Source organism: Barbus barbus, assembly GCF_936440315.1.
Source record: "Barbus barbus genome assembly, chromosome: 28".
Lineage (NCBI taxonomy): Eukaryota > Metazoa > Chordata > Actinopteri > Cypriniformes > Cyprinidae > Barbus > Barbus barbus.
The window spans coordinates 24,229,066-24,246,020 of NC_136756.1; the positions used below are offsets into that span (position 1 = coordinate 24,229,066).

At 37.5% G+C, this 16,955-nt stretch overlaps 1 protein-coding gene across 2 annotated transcripts in view; it reads right to left on the minus strand.

Annotated features, from left to right (window-relative positions):
- Positions 1-16,955, minus strand: part of LOC306848313 (netrin-G2-like) — a 69,929-nt gene that overhangs the window by 23,702 nt on the left and 29,272 nt on the right. The window contains exons 4-6 of one of the 2 annotated variants that reach the window (XM_079382780.1): positions 4,769-4,941; positions 4,399-4,422; positions 622-2,486 (exon numbers count right to left, since the gene is read on the minus strand). In XM_079382780.1, the coding sequence (XP_079238906.1) occupies positions 2,263-2,486; positions 4,399-4,422; positions 4,769-4,941 (421 nt within the window). In that variant the 3' untranslated portion in view covers positions 622-2,262. Of the gene's footprint in view, positions 1-621; positions 2,487-4,398; positions 4,423-4,768; positions 4,942-16,955 lie in introns of those variants that run through there. The other variant, XM_079382779.1, reaches the window with a different exon arrangement.

Sequence of the window (16,955 nt, forward strand, 5' to 3'; positions counted from 1 at the left end):
CAGTAATAGACTGGCATTCAATGAAGTGTAAAGTAATACATACTGATTATTTCAGAGACATACAAAGCAAACAAAGTGGATTACACAGTTAGATTGTTGATGTCTTTTTATGTGTGACTAACTAATGCGTTCTCACACATAAACTGAATTTACATGGCTTTTTCAATTATTTGTGATTTTCTGGAAATTAACAATTTAATAATTATTTAACAGTGAGTTCACACAAAAAGAAAAGTTCTTGCTAAATACGCATGATATACACCTACTTTTCAAAGTATATTTTTTTCAAAGAAATTAATACTTTCATTCAGCAAGGATGCATTAAATTGATAAGATATTTATAATGATGCAGAAGATTTCTATTTAAAATTAATGCTTTCTTTCTGTTCATCATAGAATCCTGGAACAAAAAAAATATTTTCCACAAAAAAAAAAGGATCTGAAGGATCATGTGACACTGAAGACTGGAGTAATGATGCTAAAATTCAGCCTTGCATCACAGGAGTAAATTGCATTTTAAAATATTAAAAACATTTGTTTTAAATTGTAATAATATATCACAATATTACTGTTTTTACTGTATTCCTGATTAAATAAATTGTATTTAATTTTTAATTTTTTAATTTTTTATTTTGGTAATGTAACAAAAAAATAGAAATGTATTTCCTGAGATTTGCCATGCTCATGGGAGCCCTGTAATAACTGCCTCAAACAATATCATTTTAATGTCATTAATACAATGAACTATTAATTTAAAATGTAGTTTTCCAGCTAACTGATAAAAACCTGTGCACCCTCACAGAAGCTACATATCATCCAGCCATTCAGAACTTGGGATTTCTCTGGCTGTTGCTAGTTTTGTCTGCAGTATATTTCAGACAGTCTGTGAATGGTATGTGTTTGAGTCTGAGACTAACTGGAATCTACATGCTTTTCATGCAAATAAAAAATCCGAGTCGAGTTTCATAATTGGACTATTCAGATTTCAGCGATGTTTTTGGCGAGTGTCAGAGTGTTCCATTATTCAGCAGGATGAATGAATGCAGTGACACGTCCCTGTTATTGAACCACAAATTCTTCCCAGGGTCTAAAAATATTAGAAGCGACCATGAAACTTTTAGTACAGAACAGTATCTTCCTGTAACAGCACACACAATGTCTATTTTAGAAGGAGCATCGCACCTTAGGCTCGGGGGGAAAACCTCTCTCACACATCATTAAGCTTACATAAAACATTACTTTTTGTGGACAAACGTTGAGAGACCTTGTAAAATCTGCATTGCATGCTGTGGATGATTATTTCCCCCCCACTCTAAACAATCCCAGTTCTTTCCAGTGAAGGTTATTAAATATTTTCAGCTTTGCAATGATTGAAAAAAATGACATCACAAATTCCAAAATCAGGCCAATCTGACAGGCCCTAATAATATTGAATTATGGAGATGTTTCAACATATTACTTTGAGTGAAATAATGTATTAATGTGTCTTCTGCTTGTGTGTTTGATGGCAGGCAGCGGGACCCTGAGGGAGAGTGAGAGTCCACAGCCCGACACACGCTGTGATAAGTTGCTCTCACTCCAGTGAGTGTTATTCATTGGTCAGAGGTTGGGAAGAAAAGCTTCTCAGGACCCAAAAGCACTGTGATGGTACTACAGTACAGTTATGGTTTCAAATAGTAATAAAACCACATGTCAGTACTTGTGGTAAATGGGCAGTTGGCATGACTTGTAATTTCTCTTAAGGCCATTTTCTCTTATATTTTCAGCAATTTGTTGCACAGGAAACAGATTTTGACCATAAAAATATTTTTTTTTAGCAGTTTCAATAACAGTATGCCATCAATATTGTAAAATATAAATATATACAGTATAAAATATATTGGACTTATCTAAGTGTGTTTGTTTCCAAAAAGAGCTGGTCATGAATTTACATATTACATACTTTAATATAACTTATAGGCACCTGACTTGACCTCAAATTTTTGGAAGGGTAGTGTAAAGCTTTATGTTCATTTCCATGTCTATTTGTCAACTATGCATATACATGTACCATGATACCGATTGATTACCATATCCATGTACTTTGTAATTTACATGGTTCTCTATGGTATTTCCTTAGAATACCATGGTATACAATAACATGGTACATGTTTTTTGGTACTTTTATGCATTTCTGTTATGTTCTTCTAGTTTATCTAAAGAGCTCATCTACTGAACACTGCTCAATTACTACAAGACTAACCTATTTTAACCTACAGACCATTACAAGACAAACTGCACTACTCTATGGACTTCAAACCAGCTCTGACCTGTAAACATGTTTGCAGACGTTGATGTACCCGGAGTCTGGGTTAGTGAGATCGGCTGGACTGAACCTGCGGTGGTTGGTGTTGAGTCTGAAGTCAGTTGGACTGTGGGTGGTGTTATTGATGTAGTTATGGACATTGGTACAGTGGCAGGGTCAAGCATAACTGCTAGTGTTGGCACTGAAAATGGAGAACAACATTATAGCCTGTTTTTCCTTCTGGCAAATGAGTGAAAGTGTAATATGTAACTTTTTTCTAGTCTTTGAATTGATACTGACACCTACAGTACTGATTTTGTTGCTGTATCATGCAAAAGCAAATATTTTTGGTTAAAGACAACATTGGCATATAACCTTTTCACAAGCACATTTGTGACCCTGGAACACAAAACCAGTCATAAGGGTCCATTTTTTTTTAATTGAGATTTATACATAATGAAAGCTGAAAGCTGAATAAATAAGCTTTCCACAGATATATGGTTTGTTAGGATAGGACAATATTTGGCCGAGATACTTTTAATCTTTAATTGATACTTTAATTTGGCTGGAATCCGAGGGTGCAAAAAAATCTAAATATTGAGAAAATCGCCTTTAAAGTTGTCGAAATGAAGTTCTTAGCAATGCATATTACTAATCAGGAATTAAGTTTTGATATATTTACAGTAGGAAATTTAAAGGTGGGGTAAGTCATTTTCCAAAAACGCTTTAGAAAACTGAGTTGGGGCAGAGTACCAAAACAAACTTGTAGCCAATCAGCAGTAAGGGGTGTGCCTACTCATGATGTGGAGGAAAGAGCGTTCAGTGCACAGGACGGACATTAGCCGAGCCGAGCGACAGAAAGATATAGAGATAAAAAACAAAAGAGGAAAACGTCTATGGAACGATAAGGCAGGAAGTATGACCCTTGTAAATATCGGATCAGCTTTCCAGCGCTGGAGAGAACGCAAGGAGCGGAAGGTCTGCGATCAGACACCGAGGTTGCTTTGGTTCTTCTCGATATGTTAGTAACAACACGACGCGTCACGCCGCAACAGCTAAAGTCTGCCTACATTGAACGTGATAAAGCGACCATTGAAAATCATTTGAAATTTGTGTCAGTACGTCATAAATAGAACGCGGCAGCAGTTTTCTGTCTGAGATTTGTCGCGCTGCGCAGCATCCAGTGTAGACAGCATCACTGATTATAATAACTTCTATAGTATTTTGGAGCGCCACTCGCGTCCGGTGTAGACACGGTGTAACATTGTTTTTTTTTGTTTCACAGAATTAATCTTTGCCTGGGTTGCGTATGCTACGTATGTGTGGGGCCGAGCTATCAAAATAGGGCGAGACCCTTTTGGGGTAGGGGCGTGTTTGTTTTGGTGATTTCAAAGATTCAGTATTGGCTACCAGAAATCACTTACCCCACCTTTAATCTTCATGGAACATGATCTTTACTTTATACCCTAATGATATTTTATTGGCATACTGAGATGATGTTTGTAGCATTCAAATGGTCATGTGATCTCATTATGGCCACCACCAAGAGAAGAGAACTTTCTTATCTACTTAAACAGCTTTTATGCAGCTAGATTGCTCATCTAAACCATTTGAAACATTTTTCCAAAGTACCACAGTTTTCTTCAGATGCAAAACTTAGTAAGAATATGAGCCACTACCATCACTAAAAATGTAAACGTTTCACCTTTAAACTGAAAAAAGTACCAAGTGCACCTTTAAGAATAATCTTGAGGAAAATGATTCCTCTATATTTCCCTTGAGATCAGTCATCACCTCAGATTTCCAACCCAAACAGCATTAGACCACCACAAATGGGCAGAACTGCACTGAAATTTCCTATAACCTTGAGTGTGCCCTCATACATCACTAGCCAGCATTAGAATGCTTTGCGTCTTACATCAAATGAAACATTTATGAAGTAGAAAACTGTGGAAAAATGCATCACGCCATCAGAGTTCACAGTGGCAGTTAAGAGACGGATCAGAACTGACGTCTTGTTAACGACATGAAATAAAGAGGCCAAAAAGAGTGATGGAAGCAGGAGCAAAAACATGAAAACGACAGTCAGCGCATCCCATTAGCATGCCACTTACTGTCAGACGTTCCCGACGCCTCACCTGCAAACAGAAAGAGAGGAAGATAAAACAGATGAGAGAGTTTTACTCATTTATTTTCCAAAACACTCCAGTGGGTTTATTGTATTTATTCCTCTACCTCTCTGGAGCACATCTAAGAGTTAAAGAATACAGAAACCTGCCTCGCTTTTGCACGCAGTGAACGTACAGTAGCGACGTTTCTCCTATTCAATATGCCTGTCCTCTTTTTATTGCGAAGTTTACTTGAAAGCTTTGTGTTATTCTGCTTTCCTTATCGAGATGCCCCAGTTTTCTACACTGTACGTAAATCATAGCTTCCTCTTAGGTGTGTGTGTGTGTCTGAATACAGCAGGTGCATAATTCTTACAAATGTTCGGGGAGCCGTTCGGGGTGGGCAGGTAGGAGCCGGGCTTCCAGGACTTGGCTTTGAATCCTCTCTCGCAGGCCGAACAGTCTTGTCCAGTGGTGTTGTGCTCGCAGTCGCACTGAAGGGTCCCGTCACGGAGGGAGCACTGACCGGCGTGGAGGTTACACTTACACCTGTGAAAGCAGGGAACACCAATTAGCACACTTGTTACATCGCAGCCACAGGCAAGGGTGAATGCTGCACCGCCGAAGACAGTTACCACTTTTTATTTGTTAGGGTCACCCGGAGTAGCTCATTAGCTCAGCTGCTCGGCTCAAAAAATCAGCTAGGCTAATTAGTGGAGCCAGACATCGTAGCGCATGGCTGAAACAGTACCTGTAGGGAATACTGTGGATTCTACAGATCTTTACATTGTGGTTGATGTGTATACAGTTATATAGAAGAGGATTTGTGGCCAATGAGATTTCACTGTGGGCGGGGCTAACCAGTACAAAGAAGTGAAGTGAAGTGAAGTGAAGTGACATTCATCCAAGTATGGTGACCCATACTCGGAATTCGTGCTCTGCATTTAACCCATCCAACGTGCACACACACAGCAGTGAACACACACACACCGTGAACACACACCCGGAGCAGTGGGCAGCCATTTTATGCTGCGGCGCCCGGGGAGCAGTTGGGGGTTCAGTGCCTTGCTCAAGGGCACCTCAGTCGTGGTATTGAGGGTGGAGAGAGCGCTGGACATTCACTCCCCCCACCTACAATTCCTGCTGGCCGGAGACTCGAACCCGCAACCTTCGGATTACAAGTCCGACTCCCTAACTATTAGGCCACGACTTCCCCAAAGCTGGTCCTGTTGCTTATCATGGCTGTTGTGGACAAAATCTCATCTCTGGAAGTTACTGTACTAATATGCATGAATTTAAATTGTTTGTAAAGATGTTTTTTTATTTAATTTAGATGCATCTGGTTAGGAGCAAGTGCACTGCAATAAATCCTATTATTAACGAGTATTTTGTCTTATTTTCTAGTTGATTTTTAAACAAGAACAATGAACCTGAAACTCAACTGTGTTAGATATAGGAATAAGAAGATAGATTGTTCAAATGAGTGTACATTGTCTTCATGCTCTGGCATTTTTTGTATAATTTTTTTATTATTTTTTTTAACTTAAGTCTAAACATGATAAATTGATATGACAAAATCTGCCAGTACAGTGCAGTGTTATTGTAAAACTATTAAAAAATTAAAATAAATGTTTTTGGTCATTCACATTAAAGCTGAAAAAAATTAAATGTAAATGGTGAAAAAACAAAATAGATGAAAAACTTTTAGATTAAGTAAACTTTTACTAAAACATTAAAGTAAAATGACTAAAACTGAAATAAAAAATTAATCAAAGCTAAAAACAAAAAAAAATTTAAATTACAAAACCACATAAAATTACTGAACTTATTTACAAATGTAAATTTAAAAGAGCACATAAAATTACTAAAAACTTATTTTAAAGTGTAAAATATTAAGTCTAAAAGTCTAAAAATCAAATAAGAAAATATACCAGTGTTGTTATAGAAAACTAAAACTATTAAATCATTTTTGTTCATTTAAATAAAACTGAAATAAAATATAAATATTAAATGAAAAACAAACTTAAAAACTTTTCTAATTTGTGTTTGTTGAAATATTAAATTACTACAGTTCAAATAAAAATAAATTAAAGCCAAGTAGAAATAGTAAAAATTAATAAAAATGACAAACGCACAACAAAACGGACAAAAAATGATTCTCAGATAATTTCACTGAAAAATAAATGGGACAAGATTCTCATAAATATTTTTTTATTATTATTATTAATTATTTAAAAAAAATCCCAGTGTTTGGTCCTGACTGCTTCTGTCTGCACTTTTCTAGAGATTAATGTGATCTTTTTACTCTCCTCGATGTTTCTAATCTTTCATCATTATCAAGACTCTTCCCATGCCTCATGTTTGTAAGCACTATAGAGTCTGTTTGCGTTTGTTGTAGATGCGGGAGAGTTTGATTCTGGTTGTCTCTGATGTTGGAGATAAAACTCTGGGATCTTTGGGGACAGTAAACAGCATCCGTCTGCTCTACTCCAAATATAGCAGCCGTCTACTGGGGGGAAGGGAGTACCTCAAGAAAGATGGAACCAACGAAAGAGAGAGAGAGAGAGAGAGAGAGAGAGTGAGTAATGATTATCGCTAGTAATGAGAATAAATGGGGGATATTGAGATGGCCTCGCCTTGTCTCTCCTTATCATTGGCTTTATAAGAAAAATCTGCAGTGCTCCACAAAATGTTGCTTCCCTACTTTGAATTTATGAGGAATGCTCTGGCTATCTGACAGCCGAGTTTAAGGATAGTTGAGATTAAAGGTCTGGGGAAGAAAGCAGGTTAGTATGGAAATGACAACTTTTGCAATTATTATCTCTCTGATCAAATGAGTGTGTAAATCCCAAAGCATCTGATTTTTTTTTTCCAATCTCACTAGAGCGAATAGCTATCCATTTGCATGAAATATTTATGAAGCTGACCAATATATTTCCATGCGGACATCCCATAACCGAACCTTGTATTGCTGTATAATGAGGTCATACCTCACCCTCTGAAGATTCTCTTGAAAAACGTGATGCCATGCCAACATATTGTATGAAACTTCGGAATAAAATGCTGTATTATGCCCTGCAAGATTGCTGTACATTCCTGTATATATTTATATACATATGTAGACATATATATACACTCACTGGCCACTTTATTAGGTACACCTTGCTAGTACCGGATTGGACCTTCAGAACTGCCTTAATTCTTCGTGGCATAGATTCAACAAGGTGTTGGAAACAGATTTTGGTCCATATTGACATGCTAGGATCATACAGTTGCTGCAGATTTGTCGGCTGCACATCCATGATGCGAATCTCTCGTTACACCACATCCCAAAGGTGCTCTATTGGATTGAGATCTGGTGACTGTGGAGGCCATTTGAGTAAAGTGAACTCATTGTCATGTTCAAGAAACCAGTCTGAGATGATTTGAGCTTTGTGACATGGTGCATCATCCTGCTGGAAGTAGCCATCAGAAGATGGGTACACTGTAGTATTAAAGGGATGGACATGGTCAGCAACAATACTCAGGTAGGCTGTGGCGTTAAACGGGGCCCTAAGGGGAAAATATCCCCCACACCATTACACCACCATACCAGCCTGAACCGTTGAGACAAGGCAGGATGGATCCATGCTTTCATGTTCTTTACACCAAATTCTGACCCTACCATCTGAACACAGCAGCAGAAATCGAGACTCATCAGACCAGGCAACGTTTTTCCAATCTTCTATTGTCCAATTTTGGTGAGCCTCTGTCAATTGTAGCCTCCGTTTCCTGTTCTTAGCTGACAGGAGCGGCACCCGGTGTGGTCTTCTGCTGCTGTAGCCCATCTGCTTCAGGGTTCGACGTGTTGTGCGTTCAGAGATGGTATTCTGCATACCTTGGTTGTAACAAGTGGTTATTTAAATTACTGTTGCCTTTCTATCATCTCTAACCAGTCTGCCCATTCTCCTCTGACCTCTGACATCAACAAGGCATTTTCGCCCACACAACTGCCGCTCACTGGAAAGTTTCTCTTTTTCGGACCATTCTCTGTAAACCCTAGAGATGGTTGTGCATATAAATCCCAGTAGATCAGCAGTTTTTGAAATACTCAGACCAGCCCGTCTGGCACCAACAACCATTCGTTCAAAGTCACTTAAATCCCCTTTCTTCCCCATTCTGATGCTCGGTTTGAACTTCAGCAAGTCGTCTTCACCACATCTAGATGCCTAAATGTATTGAGTTGTTGCCATGTGATTGGCTGATTAGCAATTTGGGTTACCAAGCAATTGAATAGGTGTACCTAATAAAGTGGCCGGTGAGTGTATATATGTAAGGGATAATCAACAGCTAGCCGTGCATTAAAGGATTTTATATATATATATAATAAATTAGTGCATTAGTGAAAAACACTTTACTAACTTTACAGAATGAATATTTGAGTCGGAACGTTACAAATGCACACAATTTATTTATATAAAATGAAGTAAAATATATCAAATAAATATTATTTTATTTATTTATTTATGTTTTTTTTTTTTTTACAAATGCACACTATATATTTACATGAAATTGAGTAAAAATTTATAAAATAAATATCATATTTATTTTATTTTTTATTTCATTTAAAGTTTTAATAGAACAGACAAGAAAGTGTGGGAATACATCACTGGCCCTTATCCCCATGAGCACAACACATGATTTTTTTTACTACATCTCAAACATGCATGATGTTTGAGACAGCATGGTTGACAGAGAGTGATTTTACTCAATTTCATTTACTTTAATTAGGTCTGTTTTTTAAAAAGCCTGAGGAAACAGTTAGACTTCTACCACCCTCTGGAGGCCTTTAAGTCGTAATTAAAACCCAGTGTCAATCACACACTCTTTCATTCGGCTGTTTCTCCAAGACCAAGTGCCCATCAAGCTCCTATCATGACAAATTAATCAGTGGCGGACCACTTCATAGCAGAGATTCTCGCCTTAAGGGAGACCTCTCTTCTTTTGCAACGCAGGATCTGAAGCGAGTGTTAATCAATTAAAGCACGGCAAGGTCCCGTATCAATTTGTGACCAAATCCAGGGTGTGTGCTTTACAATCCTCTTATGTCCAGATTGGAATTAGGACTCATCCTTTGAGGAGAGATGAGAAATGGATGAGAATGAGTGTAATGTAGTGCACCGTGAGCGGATACAGAAGTTTACGTCTATTTGGGTGTTTCTTTATCCATAATGGCCACTTTTATGTTCAGTTCTTTTTTTTAGTTAACTAAAACTAAAAGTTAAAAAACCACCACCAAAAACTAAAATTTTTAGTAATAATAAATGTTTGTTGAGCAGCAAATTATCATATTAGAATGATTTCTGAAGGATCATATGACACCGAAGACTGGAGTAATGATGCTGAACATTCAGCTTTGCATCACAGGAATAAATTAAATTACTTTTTTAACTGTAAGAATATTTCCTAAGAATATTTTTACTGTTTTTTTATTTTATTTTTGATCAAATAACTGCAGCCTTAGTGAAAATAAGGCACTTCTTTCAAAAACATTAATAAATCTTACCGTCCCCAAACTTTGTACGGTAATTTATTGTACTTTTCAATTTCCTTTTATGTGTAGATTTTGCTTTACTTGTCTCAGACCCTAACTTTCGATCTTAAAATATGAAAGTCCAAGTATTATTACATTCTTAAAAAGATGATAAACAAAGAAAAAAGAGCATCCTTGAGATGAAACAGGAGAAATGTGATGTATAAAGAAAAATCAAGGTAAATATCACTAATTATTATTGTAACATCATTTTGTTGTATTATATATTTCATAATTTCCTGTCAAGCTGCAAAAAGTATGTTATATAATTTTGTGTATCTGTTTTTTGTATGTATTCATGTGTACAAAAAAATTCTATAAATTTAGAACTAACTAAATTTAGAGTCCAAAAATGTCATTTCCACCACAGAATTCTGTGCAATAAATCATTTGAAATGTGATGGAAAAGACACACATGAAAATGATCATGATGTTTAAGAAAAAAAATAAAACAAAATGGCAAAATTGCATAAGTGAGCAATATACATACACACTTTCATACATTTTAGTGGGGTAATTCAGCTAGTGAGAGTATGAAAAGTGTGTTTTGAGAGAGTTAACAAGAATGAAATTGTCAAAGCACCTAATGAAGGTGCATTCAGCACGGTTAAACATGTAGTGTTAAATCAGGAATTGCATCTTAAACAAAAGTTGCCAGATAAAAGCGGCAAAGTCACATCGCCGACTAATGCAGGGCAGCTGTGGGAATCTAACGTCCCGCGAAAAAACAGCACTCGAAGTGATGCAAGCCCTTGGCAAAAACAACGCTAAAAAGAAATCTGTCTGGTTTGACAGCTGAATAAATGCCTGCTGGCGTTTTGTAAATGTGCATGTATAGTGAGTGTGAAAACTGCAAGCGATACGGGCGCTAGCTTGCAGATTGGTACGCGTTCCTCATCATCATGAATATTCAAAATTATTGACACCTCACCAAAAAAAGTGCTATGTAGACAGTAAAGTCTTGTGATTAAAAACCAAGGACAGAAGGAATCATTTGTGCCACTGAGAGGAGGACAGAGAGGGCAAGGCTGTTTTGCTCTTATTAAAATGCTGGCATTATGGGGTTAGATGGGCTGATGAACCAGACCGGGTGCATTTCTAGTGCAATCAGGCAGTCTCGCTGCAGGTTGCAGGGGAACAGCAGGAGGCATCCTGGACCTCGGTAGGGGGGCGAAGTAGCAGCATCTTTTTCTGGGGTGTGAGGTGAGGTTTCTCTGCCCTGCACTCACAGAATCTGTGTGGATCCAGGGCAGCTATATCCAGACACCGCAGGGCTGGGACCCCACTGCTTGGGACAGGAACAGATCTCATGGGCACACTTGCTGCCAGGCTCTGCTGTTGGGATAGGATCAAACCCCTATCTGGCCATCTGTGACTGGAGAATCAGGAGTGTGTGATAAACATATGGCCCTTAATGCTCCCGCAAAACAGAGGATCTAAAAGGAGAGATCAATTCAGCTGTTGTGGATTCTTCTCAAAGCTTGAGCTCAAAACTGTGAGCCACAAGTTGCGTGTGTAAGGCTGAGCAAAATTTAGCCATCCTCTGCCCACAGGCACAATGTGTGTGTAAAAAAACAATTAAAAAAATTAAAAAAAAATTTTTTTTAAATTTAAATTGGCTAAAAAATGATTAAGAAACTATTTTTAAAATATATTTTATAATTTATTTATTTCAATGTTTAAATATTTATACATTTAAATATTTACATAACCTTAATTGCTGGGGATAAAATATTATATATTATTCATTATATATAAATATAAAAGTAATTTAATTAAAATTATATATATATATATAAAAAATTTAAATTAAAAAACACTAAAAACTATTTGTAATATATTTATTTTTAAATGACACCCACAACTCTATTTATAATTTATTTATATGTATTGATTTATTTTAGTTTATTTACATTCTTATTTAAAATTTACATAGCATTTAAATATTAAAGGTGACATATTTCTTTTAAAATTATACCCATATCCACATTTACATCATTATTTAGTCAAACTCAAACTGTCCTGCTCTGGGATGACTCAAACAAATCCCTTATACTGGTGAAGAAGGCTCTTCCTCCTTTATCTGTATCTTAACAACTTAAATCTTTTCCGGTTGGCATCGCCACAGGATTTTGCTGCATTAGATAACTGTGGTTTATTCAGGTTGGCTGTCATGCTGATAAAAAAACAAATCATGCATATATGTCTGCTCTTGAGTGGCTTAATTATCAGTCTGATGTGAATACTGGCTTGTGATCATCTTTATAAATAACAGTAATAACAAATAATTCGCCTGAGGTGTTTTGAAAATAGGTATGAACAATATATAGATAACATGACCTCAAGCAATTTGAAGAGCATTTGAATGGAATATGGCTTCAGATGACAATCTTTGTTAATTGTGTTTTTCAGAAAATGAGACCGAAGGGGACACATCCACCTACACTTCACAGCTTTACCCTGCAGTTGGTTTATCCTCACTCTATGAAACTGCTGTACGTTCTGAGCCACTTGAGGTAACAAATGGAATAGCAAAAATTGTGATTGTTTCTAAAGAGGTTTCCTAAATGTCTACTGCCAACAGATTAATGTAATTACAGTTATAATCTAAATCACTTCCGGCTTTTATATATGTAAATGTATATTTAGTCTTTCTATGTACACATTCTCTGCCACTGTTACTATATTGGCTCACACAATAAGCACTGTGTTTTTAAGAGATTGTGTCAAATCAAAAGTAGTTTTTTAATTGATCACACTAATTAACACATTAAATTGGGTGTTGTAGTTGAAATATTAAGTGGCAAAATTTGCATGAACGTTCAGAGTTTTCTACCAAGTGCAATTCTCTGCTTTGAGCATCGCCCTCCTTTTGACGCAAGTAACAAAACTGGTTTTAAACCTGCCATTGCTTAGGTAATGAGCTTTTGGATAAATCTGCACAACCGAAGACGAATGTGACGTAATTCTCCCCAGGGCGTCGTTGATGAACGTTTATAGAATATCATTATGAGCATTTATGCCTTTATGGGATGCGGCAGCTAGATTTCTTTCAGGATTTGTTTAAAAGCGCCAAAGTCTGGTGCAAATAACGGGAGCGTGACGCTCGGATGAATAAATAGCAGTGGCACTAAACAAACACAGATAGACAGATAAAAGGCTGCCGCTGGAGTCCGTTGCTCTGAAGCAGCTGGAAGCCGCTGTTAATGGGAGCTTGATTTATTTTTCCCACAGTCCTCTCTCACGAGACACCCTGACTATTTATTCTCATTTGCACAGAAGCACTGCCAGGCTCATCATGAGGCACTTACGCAAACAAAAACGGAGGGAGGAAAGACGAGGACGATCGGTGCCCGGAGACTCACCTCGGGCCGCCTTAGATTGGTCATTATCACCAGAACCCGACTGACTTATTACCTCCATTTTGAGGAGGATTGAGGAAGAGAATGTAGAGAAAGAACGGCCATTAGCGAACGGTAATGTGTGAACCTTTCCAAATGGTCCATGTGGCCCATGAACTTGTTGGTCTGTTTGAGAAAACGACCCGCATTGTTAACAAGCTCAATGTCTTGGGCCTCATACACCTTATATTAGCAATGCTTTAGCTTCATCCATTAAGGATGAGAGGTACAAATTGAACATGACAGCTCTCCGAAAATAAGATTCAATTCAGTTTACACGGTGTTCAGGCAGCGGATATTTATTTTTTAAGAACCGCTCAGTAAGACCGATGTGGGTAACTGGCTTCAAATGCTCTTTTCTCTTCCTCATCCTAATCCTTCCACAGGACCCTGAAAGCTTTGACCTCGGCTAACGATGCCCGATGCAGACTCCTCCGGTGCCGCGGCTCTCACAGAACTTCCTCGCCACGCTAGACGTCTGTTTTCATATTCCTTATTATCGGCACTCTAGCCCCTTCCCGCATTTTTGAAGTATAGTAGCTAAAAAAAGGTCAACCGCACAATAGCGGATCTGTGTGTTAAAAGGCAGTCACGGGGAGTTTGTTTCTGAATGTGGTCTTTTCTTTACTAGCCTGTGCCAGCGGAGCGGCTAATGAAAAATGCCCTGCTGTTTCCTCCCCAATGCCTGAGAGAGCTGCCCATACAAAAGCAGCGCTGAAGGGTGGTGGCAGACCAGAGACCTGGCCTCTACAGCCCGTTCCCCACGCTCCTCGTGGAGGATTTGCAGTTAAAAGATTGGAGATACATGGGAGCGAGAGCGCTCCCCATGAGGCGAAAGGCCCTTCCTGTACCACAGCTACTGAATCGCAGACGACCTTGAAAGCTTTGGCACCGGCAGCTCCTGTAAATTATTCACACAGGATGCAGAAAAGGGCTTCTTCTGCACTCCCGGACGAAAGGGTGCGGAAGCCAAAAGCAAGCGCCACCACCACCGCCTCTCACGTGGAAGACGCGGATTAACAGTGAGGAAAGGAGACGTGTGCGCAAACGACAGAGAGTGGTCTTGCTGTTGCCTGTGCACATCAAAAAAAGTTGAAGGAGAGAAAGAATAAGGGAGGTCCCTTCATAATTAATTTCTCCCCCCCATGGAAACATCGCGATGGGGCCAATTATTGCCAGAATGTGACTCCATCGCCTGCTGCGTCACTGTCCACAGAGCTGTATCCTCTAGGCATCCACATGACGCTGAATACAGTGAGATGGGCACACACTTATCTTTACAGCGTAAATCACACTGGTTGGTGTTGTATTTTCAACTAATTCTCTGCGATCATTCCTTTCATTAGGCTGTATTTGCGTGTAGATGAACCAATAGTTAAACAAGCAAAACAGCTAATCAGCAATTTATATAATTTAAATGAAACAATCTACTGTATAATATGATTTATTAAATGACATTTTGAATATAATGAAAATAATTAATGTAAATAACACTAAATTTCATTAGTGCTAAGTCTGGTGTGTGTGCATGGAAATACTCCATTAGTAGTGACACTTTAAAGTTGTAAAAATATATATAAAAATAGTCTTTGGAAAAAATATATATTTTCAAGTGTATGTATGTGTATGTGTGTGTGTGTATATATTTGTTTATTTTTTATTTTTTTGCTCATGTTTTTCTAGACCATTTCAACGGATATTCGGCGGTATAAGTAAGTGACGTCTATGTTCCTCGGACGTTTCTGGTTAGCGTTCAAGCGCAATCAAAACAATGGCAGCAGGCGCTTGATGCACAGTGGAATTGCGATTAATTTATTTAATCCTGCTGTTTAAAATGTCGAAATTAAAATTAGATCATTGTTGCTCTGTGTTTAGGTGATCCCTCTGGGCTCGAAATAACATTAATTTATAAATAATCGGAAATTAATAGGTTTAGATTTCCGAGAAACGCACCTGGATTGCAGCAGTGAAGCACATTTCCATCCAGGTAAGGAAAACATCTTGTTTTTTCTATTTGACTCTTTGTATTTATTTACGTTAACTCTTCAAGTATGATGCAGCATTGTGTTTCCGTCATTGTTGACATATGCGCCATTGCGTCTAGCGTTTTGATTCTTTTTTAGTGAAAAAGGCCAAGCTTTTATTTCCGTTTGATTGCAAGTGTTATGTGGGCTATAATTAAATTAGTTGTCTAGCTGTCTTGTCAGCAGATAAATACAGTGAGTAACACGTTATAGAAGTGTATAGCTACTGTAAACTTGAATGTTGAATAGTGAAACAGTTAACTGCAGTAGTTTACAAAAACTAATGGTAAACATTTTTCATCACTTATGCCTGTCTAATGTTAATTCCGACATGTACTGATGTATTAAACAATAATAGTATTATTTGTAAATATTGTGCATTAAATAAAATAGTTTTTTACTTTTGTCTTTAAAAAAAATAATAATAATAATATACCTAACTTGCGTTTTCGCCAGACTTAAAAAGGATGCTCTGTAAGTTTTGATAGATCAGAGATTTAAAAATGGCGCTACCGGAAATGCTTCAGGACCAGTCATGCGCAGTAGCATGTATTTATTAATAAATATATGTATTATGTTAGTAATTAAAATGCATTATTAATATTAATAATCATTTTTAAAAATATGATATTGTATGTATTTTATCATATTTTAAACTATTTTTGCTACAATGTGATAAACGTCAGTTCACACATTGTATCTAGGAGAATGGGGAGAGCATCAGAAAATGTCTGATTAATTAAAGAAAAAAATCTGATTAGCAAAGACGTTAATAACTGCAGCCCTGTCTGATATGGTGTTGTACTTAAAAACACATTATTTGGGTTCGCACAAGGTGGATGCACTGCAAAGTCTGCATTTTAGAACTTTTAGAGTCATCTTTTGAGTATGGATGTGTGAAGTCATCAGAAATCGCTCTTCCGCAGGCACTACCGTGTCATGGTGTTTATGATGTTATGTGTGGGCAGAGAGGAGCGTTTAATGAACAATATGTTTTAGTGCAGGAGGTATTGGCCCAGTCGACTGAACAGGAATGTCCCGCTGTGATGGCGTTGCACTAGATACAGTCCCCATACAGAATGGCCGGATGAAATTTTGATGAGCGATGGCGTTCTGATAAAAAATTCTGTTTGCCTTCCTGAGACACCCCCTTTTATTCTGCGCCCCTAGGGTGGGGATCTGGGCAGCGGAGATATTTACGCCTGCGGTGCTTGCTTTCAGGGAAGCCGAGCGACCCTAATAGAATTTCAAAAATTCCCTTGCGAATGAAAATCCGGAGGAGGACCGTTTTCTGTTGTTCCCTCTTTCCCTTCGCTTGTGCTTTCTGCCTCCCTGATATCCTTTTAAAATACTTTTGTAAATGTAGTATCTTATACAACTGCAGAATTGCAGTAACATATGCAAGAAATTCAATGTACAAATTATTTATGATTAATATTCTAAATTTTAATTCATGCATATATCACTTTTTACATATCATTACCTTTTGTGAATATACCAGCTCACTCCAACAATCATAGTTAAAATGATCTAATAATGAAAAGTTGAGCATCCTATGAACCATAA